The 20,693-nt window shown below is 62.1% G+C and overlaps 1 protein-coding gene across 2 annotated transcripts in view; it reads right to left on the bottom strand.

The window, feature by feature from the left end:
- Positions 1–203: 203 nt before the first annotated feature.
- Positions 204–20,693, bottom strand: part of CRTC1 (CREB regulated transcription coactivator 1) — a 78,748-nt gene continuing 58,258 nt past the window's right edge. For both annotated transcript variants that reach the window (XM_060144820.1, XM_060144821.1), the window contains 7 exons: positions 20,366–20,586; positions 15,541–15,674; positions 13,497–13,808; positions 11,288–11,392; positions 7,705–7,791; positions 6,906–7,086; positions 204–5,646 (listed from right to left, as the gene is read on the bottom strand). In XM_060144820.1, the coding sequence (XP_060000803.1) occupies positions 5,435–5,646; positions 6,906–7,086; positions 7,705–7,791; positions 11,288–11,392; positions 13,497–13,808; positions 15,541–15,674; positions 20,366–20,586 (1,252 nt within the window). In that variant the 3' untranslated portion in view covers positions 204–5,434. The remainder of the gene's footprint in view (positions 5,647–6,905; positions 7,087–7,704; positions 7,792–11,287; positions 11,393–13,496; positions 13,809–15,540; positions 15,675–20,365; positions 20,587–20,693) is intronic.

Raw genomic sequence — 20,693 nt, 5'->3', positions numbered from 1 at the left:
GCCCTGCTGCATCCCACTCACTCTCCTGGGGCGTCTGCCCCAGGATCCTGGGGTGTGTGTGTGAGGGGCTCATGCCTGCGTGTCCGTGTGTCTGTGTCTGTGTGTGTGGCCCCCGTGTGGCTCCTGCCTGGTGCACCTGCAACACCCACAGTTCAGCCTCCAGAGGGGAGAAGAGGGCAGGAAAAAAGGGGAGGAGGCAGAGATGAAAACATTGTATTTTTATTACGTTTCATTACAAAGGATGCAAAGGTACACAGACGATAGCGTCCACGCCAGAGAGGATGGGCAGGGGCCGGCCGAGTGCGCCCTGAGCGCCCGCCCCCGCCCGCCATGGGCACCCACGCGTGCGGCCCACGGGACATCTACAGCACAATGCACATGCTGGGGGTGGGGGCAGAGCCAGCCTGGGGGAAAGAGGGACATGAGTGGGACAGGGCTTGGACTGGCAGGTTTGCATATATCAGTGCCCAGTCCCTGGAGGGGCAGGGGCAGTTTCCAACGGAGGGCATGGCGGGGTCAGTGGACCTTGACTGCCAAAGCCCTCCCTTCCAGAGTCTGGTAGCAAATGCCACAGCTGTGTCCCCTTGTCCCCGGTTGGCAGGAGGTCAGAAATGACAGGCTGGGCATCGATTACCCCCAAATTCCACAACCCTGCAAGATGGGGGCAACCCAAGTGTCACTGGCTCCTCGGGACAGGGTGTTGGGCACTGGCCAGGAGGGCAGAAGGCAGAGGGAGCTGTCTGGAACCAGTCCCTGACGTCCAGCCCCTGCCTGGGGTGAGCCTGGGGCCCTGAGACCTGTGGGCCTGAGCTAATGACAAGAGGGAACCGAGGCCCGGGTCACAAGGGTCTTGTCTGCCCCCCGGCGCCTTCAGGAGTACCCCAGCGCCTAGGCCTGGGGGTGCAGGTCACCGCACCTCCATTGGGGTAGAACTCTTATCTGTGGCCAGCCACCTGTGGCACACCAACGGTTAGGAGAGGTGCCTGAGCCCCACGCAGCCAGGACCCCCAAAAGCCGAGGAAGCCAAAAAGAGTTGGTTCAGGCCAAGCTGGCCGGGCAGGGCCTGACAAAGGAATGTCCCAAGGACCCCTGTCATAGGATGCGAGACCCCCAGGGGATGGGGGCCCAGGGTCCACGGAGAACTCGGGCAGAAACAGACCTGTCTGCCCACTCACCCCAGGCAAGCCTCCCAGGGTAGGCGAGGTGCCAAAACCTCCCCCAGCTCTTCAGGTCACGTGGGGGGGGGGCGTGGAGCTCAGGTGGCCACAGCTCCTTCACCTGAAGCGTCACCTGCAGGGGTGGTAGGCCAGGCCCAAGAGCAGCAGGTACCCTTGACCTTGCATCCCTGCGCCCCAACACTACGCCAAGGGCACCCTGAGGACTCTGACTACAGCTCCCTCAGAACCCAGTGAGGGCGATGGGTGCTGCTACTGCTGTGTCAGGGCTGGGGGCGGGGGTCTCCTGACCCCACCAGGCCTCACCACACCCAGCCTGCACCCTGGGGTGGGGATGCCTTCTTTGGAAATGCAGAAGACTCAGAATCCAGTTGGGGGCAGGAGTTCGGCAGCAAGTTTGGTTATGAACTAGCTCAGGGTGGGCTGAGATGTGGAGGTCTGGGGAGGGGTGTACCATCCCAGGCGTTCTCAGCTGCCTGGAGGCCTCCAGGTCAACAAAGTTTTCTCTAGGAGAAGGTGATCATGGGGGCTCATTAGGCCCAGGAGGCTGGACAGAGGGGGGTCACCCCTGCTGCTTGAGTCCCACCCAGCACCTCCATGGGCCTCATACGTACCTACTCCCGTCCCCTGGGACCAGGCCATGGCCAGCACCCAGCATGCACGCAGCCCCCAAACTGGACACCCACCCCAGCAGGATGGATGGACGACACGGGACGTCTCGCCCTCCATGCAGGAGTCTCACAGCATCTGATGGACGGACAGATGGACAGCTGTCCTTGCCCGCGCCACTGTGACACACAGGCCTCACGACGGGCCCACTTGGCTGGCCGCCCTCCTGGGAGGTCGGCCGCCTGAAGAAGTCAGGTCAAACACACCTACGACGTCAGAACCCTCCTGCCCAGCCCTCAACACCCACAAGGAGATAACAGCACACAGGCCGCAAAGGCCGGCCAAGCACTCCCAGTGAATGGAGGCGTTGCTGGGGAAAGGGCTGCAAACACACACACCTGCCCTTGCCTTCCAGCCTCGCAGGCCTGGTCCCAGGGAACTCCGTGGACCACACTGGGGTTGGGGGCTGGACCAAACGCAATTAGGGTCCCTTCTGCTGTGTACTTGTCCCCACAGGGAAGCCTGACTGGTTTTTGGATACCACTGGCCGTGGGCCTCCAAATTTTGCTGAAGGGTCGACCTGCCCCCTGAGCTTTCCACTGAGGGTCTCAGGGCCCCCTGCCCCAGGGGACTGGCGCCTACCCTTCTTGCCCGGAAGAGCGCTGGGGGGAAGCAAGGCGTGCAAGGAAAGCTGGGGGGGGGCTGCAGGGTACCCCAAACAGTGCTGCCTGTCTTCCCTCTGCTAAGGGCACGGTGCAGGGGGAGGTCCTCACGGGTACCTGTGACAGGGATGTGACCCCGATGAGACTCCTCCTTCCCCAAGTCAACCCTGGGCACTGCAGGGGGTGATGCTGACAGGCGGAGGGTGGGGACCAGGGGCATGAACTCTCTTCTCTGGGGGACACAGAGACAGGCTGACCCCAGGTCTCATCCTCGGCCCATGGAGCCTCACGGGGGAACAAATTTACCACCCTGGGGGCTCAGAGGACAGAGGGTAAACTGAGGCAGGTGGGGACACGCTGGTTGGCTCACGCTCCCGGAGGAAAGGTTTGCACAGCTGAGGGGGGCTCGGCCACAGCGAGCGGGTCTATATACACGACGCAGGGGCTCCAGCTCACCCCTCACGGCGCAGCTCGTCTGAAATCACAGTATTTTCACGTCACAAGTCAAAGGGCTGATTCCCTTAAGCTGTCCTGTTTCTAAAAGTCTTGGCTACTCATATTCAATATTTAGTAGAGAAATGATATTTAAGAAAAAACCCCAAATCCCCTGTTGTAGACCCCCAGAGGCCTGCCCAGGCCCAGGAGGGGGCAGTGAACCCTTTGAGGACGCCTGGCCTCTGGCTCCTGGCTGGATCCCCTCCCTGGGAAAGCTCTGCACCTACGCCCCTCATGGGCTGAGGCTGCCGTGTTAATACAGTGTCACCTGTGCTCCTGGCCTAGGGATGCCAGAAACAGGCCATGGGGCTGGACAGTCCCTCCTTCCCTGCCCATCTGCACCAAGAACCCACTGCTGGGCAGATGGGAAATGTGGGCTGGCGGGGCTCCCTCACAGGGTCCCCAACTCCTTGTTTGAAAATTGCATCCAGGAAGGTTGCTTGTAATTTTATTAAGGCCATTTTTTAAAAAAAGTTCTACATACAAGTCTAATGGTAATCAAACCCTTCTATGTACATACATGTAGTTTTTCTTTAAAAAAAGAAAGAGTCCTCACTCTTTGCCCCCAGCCCTGGAAAGAAGACGGGCCCTTGACCTGGATGGACTGACACTAAACCTAACTCCAGTCCAGACAACAGCGGCGGAGGCCAAGTGACCGAGGACAGGGGGCTTCCCGTCTGTGGGGCCACGCGGCCACTTGGCCACATGCTAAGAGCCCGGCCAGGGAACAAGAGAGAGGGATGGTCGCTAGGATCAAATCTGGCTCCCACAGATAGAGGCGGGCGCTCCCAAGACCCCGACGGAGGCGGAAACGCACCAGGCAGGGGGTGCCAGCCCTGCTGGCAGGCGGAGGAGCGAGTAAGAACTCGAGATGCGATGTCGGAGGGAATGAAACGGACGTTCCTATTCCAAAGCAACTGACAGAACACAAAGCCAGCCCTGTCGCCCCCTCGCAGGGCCTGCAGGGCAGACGGATGGCCTCTGGTGCGCCAGTGAGCCCCGATGGATGGTCACCTGGGCCTCCTGAGGCACTCTGAGAAGCACCTGGAAACCAGCCGCTAAAATGCACACTGCTCTTTGCCTCCAAATCCAGCCCTGCCAGGAAGGGCTACGAAAGAGATGGCGGGATGGTGGGAGGGGATGAATGTCGGCTGGACCTCGGGATGGGGGTGCTGAGGACAAGCTCGTCTCCGGGGCATCTCAGAACAGAGGGGCCGCGGCTGCTGCCGCCAGCCACGGGGTCTAGGACAGGCCTGCCCTGAGGACTGGCTGGCACCTTTGGGAAGGCCGGGCAGAGCTGGGTCTTCACGAGACCCCTGATGGAAGCTGGGGCTCCTTCCCAGAAGTCCCTTAGGGATCAGAGCAGAGGCCCCTCTGGCCGCTGCTGCCAGCTTCTGCCAGAGTGCCCACCCAGGCCAGCGAGCCCAGCCCAACCTCATGTCCTTCTGTTTTGGGATAACGGAGCAAAAGTAAAAAGGCCGGAGATGCCGCTCAGACCCGGGCAGGCAGCAGACCGCTTCCAGTTAGCTTACAAATATTATAACGTTGGATTTCTAGAATAAAAACATGCTCTCAGGCAAGTGTTGGCTTGAAGGAGTCAGTTATTCATCTACAACCAAAATGTAAATACAAACCGAAAGAAACAAACCAAAAAAATGCCCCGGCCGCCTCCACCCGCCCCCTCGGCCATTCTTTAAATAATACTAACAGTGACCACGGTACAGAGAAAGAAAGAGGAAACAAGTCGCAAAACCCCCTAGAAATGATCCCCGCCTCCACGTGCATCCCCGACAGGCCTGGGTGGGGATTTCGCAGCAAAGGTGGCCACCGAGGGGCCCAGCTGGGGGTGGCGAGGCGGGGGCGTGGGCTTCCCTACTGGGCCCCGGGGGGGATGCAGCTGCTTCGCATGCTCCGTTCACATGTTCGCATCCCACCTCTGTGGGATGGAGTCTAGTGTTCTGCGTGTGCTCAGAAATATAAAAGACAGCAGTCCAAATAGTGTTTATTTCCGCTTCATGTCCGCCCACCCCCCGCCCCCGGCGCCTTCTCCTTTTGGCGGGGTGGGGCTGGCTCGCTACCTAACCAAGGGCTGGGGGCGCGGGCGGGTGGGGGGACCGGGGACAAAGGAAGGCAGTGAGAGCTGGACAACAGTCGCAAGATGCACCTCATCCCACCACCGTCACAGAGCACGGCGCCCCCCGAGGCCGGCGGCCCTGCCCAGCACGCTTTCCGCATCTTACATGGGGACGAGAGAGCAGGGAGGGAGGGTCCGCGGGGGCGACGACACGCGGCCTCACGCGGGAGGTGGACAATCGGGGCGGGCGGGCGGGTGGGCTGGGGCGCTTGGCGGCATTGCAAGCTCAGAATCACAAGCTCGGCCGTTTGCGAGGGACGGAGCGCCACCGTCCCCAGGCTTGGGGAGACGCCGTGGGGACCACTGACCGGTGGGGTGACGGAGCCGGGGGCTGGGCGGCCGTGTGCCGGGCGTGCGGCTCACAGACGGTCCATCCGGAAGGTGTCCTCGGTGGCCGGGTCGGCCAGGACCATGTCTGGGTCATTGAGCATGTGCAGTCCGTCCAGGGTCAGGGGGTCAATCTTGAGTTCGTCCAAGGGGAACTGGTTGTCAGAATCGAAGCTGACGTCACCGACCCCGGCCAGCGTGCTGGTCAGTTCTTTAGAGAGGCTGGGAGGGGACTCTCCTGTCACTGGGGGTGGGGGGTACACACAAAAGGCTCAGCTTGGCCCTGACACCCCGCACCCCGACTCTGCGCCTCCATGGCTCCCATCGACGCTCAGGCCATACCAGGGAGCTCACCTGAGCAGTGTGTTCCCCAAAGGACATTTGCGATGTCTGGGGACATTTTTAGTTGTCACGACTGGAGGGAATGCTACTGGTATCAGGTGGGTGGAGGCCAGGGATGCGGCTCAACACCCCATAGCACACGGGACGGTCCCAACCCAGATGTCGGGGTACCAGGGCCGGAAAGCCCTGGGATGAGGGCTGCGACACAGACTTCAGTGTGACCTGGAGGGCGCAGGGGCCTCTCAGGCTCTGCCAGGTTCTGCCAGGCAGTCTGCTCCGTGTGCATGTGGGTTGGGGGGAAGCCCGGGTTTCCCTGCAGAGACCCAGGTTCACACCTGGGCTCCTTCCTCTACTTGTGGTGAGACCCTGGGCCTCAGTTTCCCAATCTGGGAAACAGATATGAAAGTTTCGTTCCTTCTGGGCTGTTGGACAATCACAGAGGCCTGATTCTTCTCACACAACTTCCAAGGCCAAGGCTTCTACACCCAGAGCATCTCCTGCAGACCCCTGGGGCGGGGAGGAGGCATTGGGTCTGCACTCCGGCTGTGGGGAGCTCTGGGCAGGAACCCCTTCCATCCTAGAGATGTCAGTGGGGACTGTTGAGAGGGCCTCACCCTCAATTCCCCGACAGCCCTGGCTTATGAGGAAACCGCCTCCGTCTTTGATAAAACCTAGAACCTTCAGGGGCGTGACGAGGGGTGGGGGTGGGGGACTGCAGCGTCTGAGCTCTGCTGGGAGAAGACTCACTCAACATGCGCGTGCGCAAGCCTGGGTGCCTGGGCACTGTGCTCAGGCCGCTCAGGGAGGCCCGACGCAGCATGCGCGAGCTCTTACGTGTCTGTCAGCTGCACGGGACAAGCCCCAGCAGGCAGGGCCCACCCCACAGTCACATGCATCCCCGGCATGTTCAGCTACTGGGGTTCAGGGGACTGGGCAGGAGGTGAAGGGCTAGGTGAGTGACCGGTTTCATCCTGTTCACACTCTTCAGCCTGGGACACCGGACACCTGGTCCAGGGTCCAGTGTGCGTCCCCCCAGCCTGTGTCCTGTAAGCCCAGCAGTGAGCCGAGGTCAGTGGGTTCTGGCCTCCTTGGGCAGGGACACCTCAGCCCCGTCGCGCCTCACCACGCAGGGCAGGGACTCCATCTCCCCCGGCCTCTCACCTGTGAGGATGATATTGGGGATGCTGCCGTGGCTGGGGAAGCTGAGCTGCTGTGTGTCCGGCAGGCTCCCATGGCTGCCCGTGAGGCCCATCATGGCCGCCTGTGAGTAGTTGAGTGTCGAGCCCGGGCTGTACAGGCTGCTGGAGCTGATGGCATTCTCTATCATGTTGAACTGCTCCAGCTGGGACAGGAAGCATACAGGTGTGAGGCCAGCCCCCCCCGAGCTGGCCACCCTGGGGCCCCGGCCGTGGTTGGCTGGCCGGCCTGCCTGCGACCGCCGGCACCTCCTCCCCTACAGGACGGCCAGCATCCGTGCCAAGGTACGCTTGGGGCTGCCAAGCATGAGTCCCTCTGCCTTGGGGTCTCCCCGTCTCCGAACCTGCCTGGGCCTGCCGGCTCACGGCCCCCTCAGAGCTTGCTGGATGGATGGATGGATGGATGGATAAGTGAGTGAGTGAACAGCTCCAGGCTGCAGCCAACCCTTCCCGTGCCCACACGCCCCCAATCCCGGCCTTCACGCAAAGCCACTGCGACCTCCCGCAAACCCACGTGCACAGCCCACACCGAGGCACCGCTGTAACAGCCACTGCCTGTCCCTACCAGCGTTCACCGCCCACCCTTCCTCCCCGCTCCGCTGGCGGCCTCGTTCTGCGGGCAGGGTGCAAACGCCAGGAGAGGCCAAGCCAAGCCACCCCCTCCAGGGCCTGGGCCTCTGCAGTCTGGAGACTGGAGAGGCTGAGAAGCTCACGCAGAGGAGTGGGCGGGGTCTGGCGAGCGTCTGCGGTGGGCGCCTGCTCACCTGGTGGGACAGAGCATTGGCCTGCCTGGCCGCCATCTGCTGCTCATAGTATGAGTCCCCAAACACGCCGCCCAGGGTGGAAGAGTGCTGCAGACAGAAGAGAGGCCCACTGTCGTCAGGGTTCCTAAAACCAGGCAGGGGGTGAGGCTGCTATGGGGTTGGGGGGGTGGTTCTCCCACGGGCTGGCTGCACCCATACCCTTCTCCCAGGACCTCACCACCGGCCTGGGCTGGGAGAGGAGGGAGGCCTCTGGAACTTCCTGGAAGGTGCTCAGGACGTGAGAGGCTGATGACGTCTATCTCAGGGCTCCTGGGAGAGCCCACACCCGCTGGGGTGGAGGGGTGCACCCCTACTCTCAGGATGATTGCTCCTTTCCACCACCTGCTCCTGGGGAGGGGGCCGCTGCCGCCCAACTTCTCCCAAAGTGCCATCCCATCTCCTCTCCTTAAGCTCAGGTGTGGGTGAACCCGCCGTCGTCAGATGGAAGACGAGGGGCCACAGGGACCGGAAACCCCACCTGACAGGCCCCAGAGGAAAGTGTGTGAGTGGGGCAAGGCGGGAGATACTCGGTGTTCAGGGTGGGATGCGTACCTTGTCAGACATGGGAGACGCGGGACAGGCAGCAGGCCACACACACGTGGGCAGGAAGGGTGCACAGAGTGAGCACAGGACAGGTACACGGAAAGCCCCTGCCCACCTGTCCAGCCGCGGCTGCCCGCCTGCCCGCGAGGCCCTGGGGCCTGGGGGATGGCAGGCAGTCCCACTCCTGTTTGCCCAATGCCAGCTGGGGCAGAGGGATGGGGGCTGCCCCTGGGAGAGGAGCAGGGGGCTGGGGATCCTCTGAGGCAGTGGAGATGCCAAGAATAGGACTGTGGAGCTCCCGCCCATTCTTGAGGTGCTGCCAGGGAGATGGCAGGACAGAGTCTGGCAGGATGTGGAAGGGAGGAAAGGGATGGCCGTGTGTGTCGCCAAGTCACACCGGAGGCAACAGACCTGGGGAAACAGATGCCCCGCCCAGGGCCCTCGGCGTCCCCGCGGCTGGGAACTCTGGCCTGTTTCCTCCTCTGTAGAACAGGGTGGCCCTGCAGAAGTCGCTCCCCTGCGGCCGTTTCCAGGTCAGAGGCTTCATGGACCACAGGCCCTGGACCTCCCCGCTTTGAGCTCTCTATTCTAGAAAGGCCCCCGCGTTCTCTGACAGCTGCCAAAGCTTGACTCTCAGGCCTCCATCCCAGAGGGGAGTTGGCCACAATGCCCCCAGCCGCTCTGGGTGTTCAGTGGACTGACCGCAGAAAGGGACAGCCGCTCCGGCCGGTGCGGTGGCTCCTGGGAATGCACATTCCATTCAAACACCAGGAAAGAGTTAAAAATGCGAAAGGAGTAAGAAGCCAAAAAGACAACGTGGCAAAAAGGCCACACCTGCCCTAAAAATCGCCAGCTTCAGGTTTGGAGAAGGGGGCTGTGAGGTTGCTGGGTTTACCTGCGAAGGGGGCAGATGATGGCCGTGGCTGAGGCCGGGGGCAGGCTGTTCTGGGGCAGCTGACCCTGTCCCCATGGCCTTGACCCCAGAGAGGCCCGGCACACACAGGAGACCCCAGATGTGGTTTCTCTTGTGAAGCTACCACGAGGGTTTGCCAGAAAGGTCTGCCCAGAATGGAAGGGCTGGGGCCGGAGGGGGCAGCACAAAGGAGCCAATTCTAGCTGCCTAAGGTTCAGGGTGCAGCCGGACACAAGCGACATCCGCTTGGGGCCAAGTGGGGCAAGGCGGCTGCCTCGTGCATCCAGGGGAGATGCTGGCTGGGCCGGAGAGGCGTGGGGTGACCCAGGCCCATGGGGCTGATGAATATGTCCCCAGAGATCCAGCTGCAGTGGGAAACCATGGTTTGCCCCCAAGCAAGCCCCTGGTTGGGGCCAGACAGCCTGCCGGCCCCATCCTCACATCTGAGTGAGCAGCCTGCCTCCCTGGCCAGTGCCCAGTTGACGGACGGACAAACCAACACAGAGACACGGGCTTGATGAGACAGCGACATGCTTTCCGCTCAGAATGGCCCACTTTGGTGCAGGAGAACCTCTCCTGAGAGCGATCTGCTCCACGCTTAAATTCCTGTCCTGCCTCACGTACACCAGCCCCAGGCAGGGCTGCCCACCTCGGGCAGGCGCCCCCTATCGCTTTCCCTGCCTGGACCAACTTCTCCCACTCCCGCGTCCCCTCGGCACCACGTGACGAGACCAGCCGCGAGAGCTCAGAGCCGACAGGGATGGACGGAGAGTATGCAGACACCAGGCTGACCCCCCGCCGGCCCCGAGCTCACTGCACCTTCCCTGCCTTCTGCGGAGTGGGGGGCTGCATGCCAACAGTCCCAGCGGGACCCCTGGCTGCCGTGGGTGGTGGAGGGAGCGCCCTGGGAGAGCCCCTCCTGTATCAGTGAGCCATGAGAACAGGCTCAGGTCCCCTGAGGGCTAGGTCTACTGTCTTGACACACAGGGCCTGGCTCGGGGTGCGCTGCTGCGAGCCTGGGAGATGGACAGCGGGGCATGTCGCCGGGGACAAGGGAGCCCACGTCCTGCCTGGAGGAACAGCTCCTCCCCCTGCTCTTCCCGGGAAGTAAGGCCCTATCTTCCCCTAGCTGAGAGGGAGACTTCAGGGTCTTGGGCACTGCAGTAGCTCCTGAGGTTTCTCAGCCTGGGGATGGGGTGGTGGGGTCCTGGGGAGGCTCTGCTGCTACAGCAAGAAGTCTGGGGCCTGGATGTCAGTTTTGCAGGAACCCTTTCTCCCCTGATGGAAGGTTCCAGACAGAATGCACCCATGGATGGAGCAGAGCCAAGAGGGATTCTGAGGAACCTGGAAGGGGTGTGTGTGTGTGTCTGTGTCAGAGATCGGGGTCCTGTGGTGCCTGGTATGGAGGGAAAACCTGAGTCTGATAGACATGATCTAGCCTTGCCTGTTGCCTGGGGCAAGCCTCAGTCTCATCTGTGGGAAGAGGACGGAGACACTGGAGGGGCTGCTTCCTGTGCTGGGAGTCTGAAGGCGAGAGACACACCATCCTAAGGGGTGGAGGGGGCTGAAGAGTCAGAGCCCCCATCACAGGCTGGCCGTCACCTCAGCTGCACCCTGACGCAGGGGGAGCACGCCTCCACCTCCAGAAGCCTGGAAGCAGGAGGCCTCAGGGCGGGCAGACATGGGTGGGGACGGGTGCACGGGCTGCTCGATGCCTGCTCTGAGCCGCACACAGGGCTCGGCATCCCAGCCATGGGGTGAAGAGCTGGGGCGAAGGCGACACCAACGTCACCGATGCGAATGGGGAGCCCGCCAACCCCACTTGGGGCTTGGCGTGGACCACAGAGGCGCCGAGGGAATGTGACAGCTCCGGGAGAGGGTGCCTTCTCCCTGGCCACTGCCCAGGGTGGCTACCCCTCACCGGTCCCCACCCCGGTGGAGTGAACAAGATGGCGTGGAGTGAACAAGATGGGGTGGAGTGAGACGGGAGGCACAGACGGCGGACAGACAGGTGGATGGGGGACACGTGGGGGGGTGCCAGCTAGGCTGGAGTGGGGGAGGCCAGGGAGGGGAGGCGGCGTCCCTTACTTGCGGGGAGCTCCCGGGGGAGAAGCCTTGATTGGAGACGGGTGAGGTGGGAGACTGGTTGGCTGGGGAGCCAGCGCTAGTACGGTACTGCTGCAGAGCCGGCGCCTGTGACGACAGACAGGTCAGGATGCTCGCGGGGCCCCAGGCCTGGCTTCCCGGGACTGGCTGTTCGCTGCTGACACCCCTGGCAGGGCCCCCATCCCTCAGGTGAGCTGAATACCCAGGGCACCTGCAGGAGGGCACCTAAGCCCGGGGCCTCAAGGGGCCCTTCCTCCAAACCCAACTCTGGGAGGGGTGGGGCATTCTGTCAGAGAGCATGGAACCCAGCCTCACAGAATCGCCCTGGGGGGCTGGGGAGGGGCGGAGGGATCAGTTCTACTCAGCAGGTTTTAGAGCACTCACACGAACGCACACCACACCCACGTACGTGTGCGCACAGCCGCACACGTGTGAACACGCACACCCGCAAGGGCAGGGAAGGCCAGGGCCGGTCAGATGCCCTCGGGCTGACAGCCAAAGGCCACCTGGGGCACACTGCAGGGCTCCTGGCGCCGGGTAGTCACTACCACTGGTATTGCTTGGGACAAGTCCGCCGGGTTACGCTGTCCACAGACTTCCAAAGGACGGCCACCTTCTCACTCGAATGACAAAGGGTCTTGGCTTCTTATCAGACTCCTGGGGGGGCAGGACGAGCTCGGCCAGGACCTGGATTTAGACCCTGCTCTGGTCCTAACCAGTGAGGCCCTGCTGTGTGCCTCTGGGCAAGCTGCCTGACCTCTCTGAGCTTGTTCAGTGAGACCCAGCCGGCCGGCCCAGGGCTCCTTAAGCGCTATGTCTCCTTCATTTCCTCAGCGGCCTGTTCTGAGCAGTTTGGGATGGCGGTTGAGCCCAGATGGGGCAGGGGGCTCGTGCAGGAGGGTGGGGGTGTCAGAGACATCAGCGTGGTCACTTGGCAATGACCAGCTCAGGCCTTCTTCGGGCTGGAAAGAGGAAAATGACCAGAGGGACATTCTCCTCGCTTGGGTGCATCTACAGAAACTCACAGAGGAGGCCGCTGGAACCTGAGCCCTGAGGGAGCCACCACTCCCACGGGAGGGGAGGGGCTGCCCGACAACAGCGCCCTGACCCGAGAGCCTGGCCTGGATAGCCCATGTCTCCTATGTCCCCCCAGGTCCACAGAGAGGCACCGCCATGGCAGGGTGTCATGGAACTGGGTGCCCCAGGCAGCCCCACTGTCAGAGCCACGTCCATACCTGCTGTGTTTCTGCCCAAGGCAAGGCTGGGGTGCAGTCCCATCCAAGGGGACCCCTGAGGTCTGCCCTCTGAGGGATCAGAGCAGCCTGGAAATGTGGGTTTCCACCTGTTGGGTTACCTGCCCGCCCTGGCCAACCCAGGGGGGGCCTGTTCTTCACAGAGCACATGATGTTCTGATGACATTTATCCTGGGGCTGGCAGCCATGGGCCAAGTGAGTGGGGAGGGCTGGCTGGGCCCCAAACGTGGGTCCCTGTTCCTCTGGATGTGGCCAAAGGTAGCTGTGACCACTCCCTTCCCATCAGGGCAACCTGGGTGAAAGTCTGAACAAGCAGGAAGGTTTGGGGTGCAGGGGTCAAAACCTAGCACTTGTTACCCCAAGCCTGGCCCCAGGCAAGGGGGTCCCATTGTCTGAGCTACAGGCCCCCGGCCCAGGGCACTGTGCTGTAGGAACCACAGAACTGGCTTCATCCCTTCTTCTTCTCCAAGTTCATCTCCATCCCTCTGGCTCTCAGAAGTCCATTCCCGAGGCCCTGAGAGCTCCGTGTTCTCCCTGCCCCCGAGGAAGCCTTGTCTTGGGTGGGAAGGGCTGAGGGGGGCAATCAGGGCCATGGGGGAGGGCTTGGCAGCCAGACGTGGGGTGGCCCGTCCTGGGTGAAGTCTGGGGCACCTGACCCCTGCTTGTGCCTCAGTTTCCCCATCTATACCGGGGTGACAAACTTGGCTTGAGGATTCCAGGGAGAATACCCCACTGAGCTCCCAGCCCCAGGCAGTGTTTGCCGCAGCCCCAACCCCTGGCCAAGTTGGCCTCAAAGTGGAGCCTCAAGGTGGCTTCAGATAAAGCCAGGCACCCTGACACTCCTCCTGCAGGTCTGATGGGGGTCTCCCACAGCCCCTGGGCTCCTCCTGCACAAGCCCCACCCCCCGCCCCCCCATCAGGCCCCGCCCCGGGCTTACCGAAGCAGTGTCGATCCCCATCGGCGGCTGGCCCGAGTTCTCTGGGGGGGACTGGGGGAGAGAGGATGGTACCGTGACCGCAAGCGGGGGCAGTTGGGGCCCCCGAGTCAGGCTGGCGCTCGGCATCAGGGAGCCGCCCTGGGGGAGGCCGACAGGCACCTGCGGGGGCGGCGGGGGCGGCTGCTGCTGGGACGCAGGCGGCGGCGGGGGCGGGGGCTGAGGCTGAGGCGGCGGCGGCTGCTGAGAGCCCGCCTGGGTGAAGAAGGCGTAGGGCAGCTGCTGCTCCAGAGACAGGGCATCCATGGCCACGGCCTGAACGGAGAGGAGGGCGTCAGGTGGGACACATGCTCAAAGGAGTGGGCCGAGCGGGCTGTGAGCACCTGGCCCCCAGGGGACCCCCATGGCCTGGCGTGATTGACACTGAAGTGAGAGATGAACAGAGGGATGTCCAGACCCTGGACCAGGGAAGCGAAGCGGGCTTCCCCCAGGGCCCACGGAGGACTGGGCTGCCCCCAGTGAGCCTTTCTCGTTGCACACCCTTCCACACTTGCAGAGACTCAGGATGCTCCGCCCCCATCCCCCGCCTCTCTGAGCCGGAGTTTCCCCACTGTGGGCAGGCACAGGGCACCACACTCTGGTAGCCCAGCGGGGAGCCAGCACCTAGCCCCTGTGGGGTCCTGCCGGGGAGAAGGAACCCCCTCCCGCCACCCTGCAGCCTGGGCACCAAGGGGAGGCTGGAGACGGTGGGGCTGACGGAGGCTCCTGTGTGGTCACTCGGCAATGACCAGCTCGGGCCCCTCTTGGAGTTGGAAAGAGGAAAATAACCAGAGGCAAGTTTTCCAGGCTCACGAGTCTGCGCGGACAGTTCCTCAGGCAGGCAGGCAGGCATGGGCTCCTGCCCTCTGAGGGAGGCTGGATATGCCCAGGAGCTACAGGATGTAAACACTTAGCAGAACGCAGGAAAGGAGTGGCCGGAAGGGAGTTTCCGGAAAGGGAAGGCAGGCCTCAGGGGTGGGGCGTGGCGGGGAGGGGAGAAGAGGCTGGGGGCACGGATGAAGAGACTGAAGACACAGCCGCTAGGAGCCACGCATGGCTCTGTTTGGATCCTGAGCTGAACAAGAACCGTACAAGAGACAGAGACACCGTGGAGAGCCGAGACCAGGCCGGGCATCGGAAGGTATAGAAGAACTACTGTTAATTTCGTTGTGGGTGGATAAGACCATCGAGGTCATGTTAAAAAACCGAAGAAACAATATTATCTATTAGGGACTGAAAAGCAGACAAAGTGGACAAATTCCTCAGAACACACAAACTACCGAAACGGACCCAAGAAGGAAAAGGACGTCTGAGTTGGACCGATATTGAGTAAGGAGGTGGGATCAGACACCAAAAACTTTCCAGTGACGATCCAACAGGACCGCAGCACCTTCACTGAATTCTACCAGATGTTCAAAGAAGAACTAATACCAATGCTTCTCAAACTCTTCAACAGAATAGAAGAGGAGGGAACACTTCCTAACTCGTTCTACCAGCCTGGATTGGCTAAAAAAGAGAAGATTCCAATTATGGAAATCGGAAACGAAAGGGGCAACGTTACTAACCACTTCACAGAAATAAAAAGGCTTATGGGAGTACTACGCACCACTGTATGCTGGCACGTGGGGCACCTGATGAAACGGACCAACTCCTAGACACGCACAACTACCAAAGCAGCAGACAAAGCAAACATGGCAAATTGGTGGTGGTGGTGGGGGGGGAACCTTCTCTAAACATTTTATTTTGGGAAATTGCAACTAGATCTTAAAGAAGAGAACGGCATAATAAAGAATGCCCAGTCACACGGGTACAAGCTAACAGCCATGATGGACACAGGGGAATCCAGGCCACTGATTTCTGCATTCCCCGTGTGTTTGAAAATTCGACAACAAAAAGCAAAAAAAAGTGTTGGCAAGATTTTCAGGATTCTGCTCCCTGGAAGGAGCGTGAGGCCTCCCAGAGAGGCAGAGCCGGGCCCCACCTCCCCCGCCCCACTAAGCCCTCGCACCTGAGTGATGGGTGACAGTGGGGAGAGAGTGGGCGACACCTGCTGGGCCTGCTGCCGCCTTGCCTCCGTGCTCAGGGACAGCGGGCTGACGCCGGCCGGGCGGTGCTGCGGCGAGGAGCCAGGTGTGCTCATCCCTGAAAGGAAGGGAGGGTGGGCATGATGCCAGCCACTGGGATCATGGCAGGGGGCACTCACACACCCAGGGTCATGGCTGAGGACAGTCCAATCGCTCACACAGACGCCAGTGGGCACATTCTGATCACCAAACCCGGGATGCCCCCTCTGAGGTCCCGATACCCTGACCTCAGGGTCCCCCAGCTCTGCATGGGCTCCCACCTCCAGTGCTGACCAACACTCTCCCCACAGATCCTGCCATCCCTCCAGGAGGGGCGTGTCCCGCAGGCCCTGCCAATCAGCGCTTCCCCACCTCCGGGCTACCGCATGATTGGCCCCCAGATGGACATGTGACTAGGCTGGCCAAATGAGACCCTGCCCAGGGGCTTTTGATGGAACTCCAGGAAGGGAGGTCCAGAATTGTGTGAGGAGGCATCCTGGTAACCACAAGGGCAATGAGGGGCAGAGTTAGCACCTGAGCCCCAGATCCAGCCACGCTGGCATTTCCCTAGTTTCAGAGACAGTCCCCCTTTTTTTTTTTTTTTCCCTAAAATGGCTTGGGTTTTGGTTAGCTCCAACCAAATCGGTGCCGCCTGATGCTGCAGTTTCTTCTTGAGCCTCATCGTTCTCCTCACCCCCATTCCGTGAACGTGCCCCTTCCCATAACTGCTCCTTTGGCCAGATCTCCTCTTGGCCCCTGACCTCTGTATCTGGCAGCCCTTCCCCCCACAACACGCACCCACAACCTTCTTTCTCCTCCCACCTCATGCACTCCCGCATGCTGCAGCACCAACCCCATCAGGATACCTGAGCAAGAAACTCAGTTATTTTATCTTCTTCCTGATGGAGCTTTTGCTGGGGGGTGGGGGCTCCAAGTCACCCCTTCCCTCACCCCGGCCCCCTCCCCCAGCAATCTGATCCCTGGATGTGTCTGCTGTGAAGGAGCTAAGTGAGGTCAAGTTCAGTGCGTTGGGGCCTGCCAGATGATCCTGGGGCACTGTGCCAGGGAAGCAATGGGCCCCCTGATGCTGGGGGCAGGAGGGGAGCCCTGGGGGCCTGGCCTGATCACCCCAGACTCAGTTTCTTTGTCCTCTCCAGTTCCCCGCGAGGCCCTCAGGAGGTCGTGAGCAGGCTCCGAGAGAATCTGGCCCGCAGTCAAGGCCAGGTGAAGGTGCCTGACTCACTGGGGGAGCTGGGCCCACCCCGCGGAGGGCACCGGATCAACCCGGTTCCAGCGGGTGAGGCAGCAGGTTCCAGGGCTGGCAAGAACGCACCCAGCATACACTGAGGGGAGATGACGGGCAGCCTTCCCTCTACCCCAGGCAGCTGTTCGCTGGGGCTGTGTCATCTGTGCAAGGCGAGCCCGGTCACGCCTGCACTTCCCCTCGGATGCCCTGGCAGCTCCGCTCCACTAAGCACTGCTGGGGGGGCCTGGCACCGTCGACAGCTCCTGTAGCGGAGCCCCCGGGGGCCAGTTTCTGCACAGACCTTGGGCCCAGAATCAGGCTGCTGCAAACACAGCGACGTCAAGGGAGCCATCGACAGAGGCCTAGTCAGGAGGAGTCCGGAAGACGCCTGCTGAGAGCACACTGGGAGTCGGGACCCTGCACTGCTCCCTCGTCTTCTCTGAGCATCTGACGCTTCGTGTGTCCGGCGGGCCGAGGAACGCTCCACATGCACGTCGGGAGCAGATGTCGGGGCTCGGTAAGCAGCAGGGGCAGATGCCAAGAGTGGCGGGGACAGAGGGGCGACGGGGACGGGAGGGGCCCGCAGCAAACTGGAGTGCTCTAGCCCAGCTTGAGGCACACGACCTCGACCCACCATTGCTGGGCCTGACGCTTCAAGAGAAGCTGGACATCCAGGTTTTTACGTGCATATTTGAAAGTCAATTCAAAGCATCACACACACAATCGTGTAAGAAAGCCAAAATACACTGGGGGGCTGGATTTGGCCCTTCGGCTGCCGCCTCTGACGTCTGTCCTGAAGACAAGGGAGTTTTTAATCCTCTGCTAGGCTGTAACGTGAGCTCCTGGCCTCACATGGGGCGGCCACCACCCCCTGAGACACCAGTTGGGCCGGGAGGGCTGAGGGATGCCTTGCTGTTGAGTTCCTCTTGACAACCTGGATCAACTTTAGGAAAAGAAGTGGGGCCAGCTGGAAGGGAAGCCCAGCGTGGGCAGGGACAGCTGCCAGGGGAGGGCAGCCCAGGTGGCAGGAGCCCGCCCCAGTGGCATGGAAGCCCTGTGCACGGGGCTAACTGGCCACGGAGCTGTGCAGGGAAGGAGGACCTCAGCCTGTCCACTTCCCGCTTCCGGCGTGCAGCCAGGGAAACGACTTTGGCAAACTTGGAAGGAGATGAGAGGGGCCACTGTCTTCCTGGCGGCGGAGGCCTCTGTCCTCCTCCTCCACCGGCTCCCGTCCTGACTGCAGGGTGGGCCAGGTGGTGTGGGGGGCGATCTCCATGTGTGCCAGGGGCCGGTGGCTCTGCTTGATTTAAAACACACCCGGAGAGTGAGGCCCCCGCCAGGCGAGCTGCTGGAGCGCGGCAGGTTCGCAAACAACCGAACACATGTCAGACATTACCGGGCCGAAGCTCTGAGCCAGGCAGGCTGGGGTCTGGGCCCCACGCTCGGGGTCTGCACTCGTTCCTGCATCTATGGTTTTCACATGTGTTGTGTTTTCCTGTACTTGTTTAGACTCGGCGCGGGCTGGAGGTGCGAGGCTCCCGGGCGGGCGCTGGGGGGCTGCAGAGGGGGTGGTGCCCTGGAGGCTGCTGCCAAGGCGTGAGGAGAAAAACGGGGGCGGGAAACAGCGACTCTCTGCCGGAGGGCCAGCAGCCCCAGGGCCAACCTTCTGATTTCTTTCCTTGCACGGGCATCTGTGGACGCTGCCCACCCACTGGTGGGAGGGCCACAGATCTGGGGCTCCCCTGGATCTGCTCGTTTTGCCTTCTGGGCCTTCCCTGGAGGGGTGGGTGGGTGAGTGGGGTGCACACGGCCAGGGCCAGTATCCTCTGCCCGATGGCTGAGCCTCAGCAGGCATGGGGCCAGGGGCACGGGAAAAAGAACACAGCCTAAATGGCATGAGGCAGAATGTCTCTCTCCTCTTCACCACTCTGGCCTCTATCTCCTCGCCTAAATACCTAGGGAACGTCTGCACCGCCCTCAACAACCCTCACCTGGCCCTGGCCCGGTCAGCACCAAAGCCGGGAATGACTCCGGCCTCCTTGCTCTCCTTCACTCCCTGAATCAACCTGGCTCCGAGGCTGGCCAATTTCCCCCTGAAGTCTCTCTGCAAAGCTCCCAATGGGGCTCTGCCCTGGCCCAGGGGCTGCCGCCCATTCCTCACAGTCAGCTTCTCCCCGGGGCAGTCAGAGGAAGTGTGGCAAACACGAATGTGAGTGTGTGATTCTCTCTCAGAAAACCCTGCGTGGCGCTGCCCACCACGGTCGGGGCGGAGGTGCCGTGGGCGCTGAGCGCTGACCTGTGCTGTGGCTCCAGGACATAGGGAGGGCACAGCGAGGCAGTGCTCTCACCGACCGCCGAGTCCGGACACATGTGGGGACACATGTGAGTCCCCACGGCCCCTCCTGCCCGTCCCACCGCCAGGCTGTCGGGGGCCCATCCTGTCTCCTCCCTGGGCGCAAACCCACGCCTCCCACAGTCAACGTGGGTAGAGGGGTCAGAGCAAGGGCGTGGGAGATCAAGGCCCAGCCCAGGGGACAGACGAAAGAGCGAAATAGTGACTCAACAGCAGCACGGTGAGTGCAGAAAAGCAACCCAGTGTGAGAGGGGGCAGGGGCGGGGGCATGGGCAGGGAGTCAGGAAGGCCTGCAGAGGGGAGGGGAGGCGGTCTGCGTAGGGGACGGGGTGAGGAGCCTGGAGGAGCGCTGTGTGGGTGGGGTGGCATGTGCAAAGGCCCCACGGTGGTCGGCGGTGAGCCTGTTGGCTGGAGAGGAGTCGGCATGGGCAGCAGGAATTAGGGGGCCCCGCGGGTCTCAAGCTTTCACTAGGGAGGAAACTGAGGTGCTGTGCAAGGTCCTGACCAGAGGAGGGCCATGAGCGGATGGCCCTTCTGGGTGGAGAAGAGGCACGGGCTGGGCAGGGAGCAAGCAGATGGAGGCCACGCAGGGGAGAGGGTCTGAGTGGAGGAGGACACCTCCAGGGTCCCCGCCTGAGTCATAGAAGGACGGTGCTGCCGGAAGTCCCAAGGAGGAACAGGGTTGGGGCAGCACCGGGGGATACTGGGACAGGCCAGGGGCCCATGAAACGTCCTCAGGGGAGGGGGCCGGGCTGGAGCATCCTAAGCAGGCAGCCACGGTTGGGCGACTGGGGGGTCGGGGTGGGGGGAGTGGGAGAGGTGGGGGAGAGGAACAGATCAGGCCTGTCCCTTGATGAAGGGTATGAGGAAAGCCTGGCACACCCCAACTCTCTGAAGCCCCCAGCCCCCCCTAAGAACCATGGTCCCATCCCTGGGGGCATGAGCTTTCCCAGCCCTGGTCCTCTGCCCAGGTTGTGCCCTCTGCCCAGATGCCTTTCCCCTTGGGTCAGCCTGGCAACCCTGAACCCCAGTGGTGGACTCTGCTCCACCCCCACGCCTGGCATTCTGGACGTGACCCTGCTAAGTCATCATTCAAACACACTTGTCATTCTCACTAGACGGTGACCTTTGTCAGGGAAGGGAGTGTCCCCGCCACCCAGCCCAGCCTTACCCTGGCCGGCACCGCCGATGCCCAGGTGTGTCAGGTTGGCTGCGAGGTTGCCGGTGCTGCTGGAGCTGCTCAGTGCGGGGAAGGTGGGCTCCTCGGGGTCCAGCGGGGTCGGGAGGGGGGAGGGGAAGTGGATGTTGGTCAGGTCAGGCAGGGAGCCCCCCGTGTTGTGGGTGGCAGGGATCAGGGCTGTAGTGTTTTCCTGGTCGGCGGATGGAAAGATGCTGGGGGGAAAGGCCAGACAGAGGGGGCGGTGAGCTCTTGGGGTGGCGGCTGGCCTGTTCTCCCACGAAAGCTGTGGCAGGGGCAGAAGAAGGCTGGTGCAAAAAAA

The sequence above is a fragment of the Lagenorhynchus albirostris genome, chromosome 3 (genome assembly GCF_949774975.1).
Source record: "Lagenorhynchus albirostris chromosome 3, mLagAlb1.1, whole genome shotgun sequence".
NCBI lineage: Eukaryota > Metazoa > Chordata > Mammalia > Artiodactyla > Delphinidae > Lagenorhynchus > Lagenorhynchus albirostris.
The sequence above is the reverse complement of the archived record's forward strand: the minus strand, read 5'-3'. Positions and strand labels throughout refer to the sequence as shown.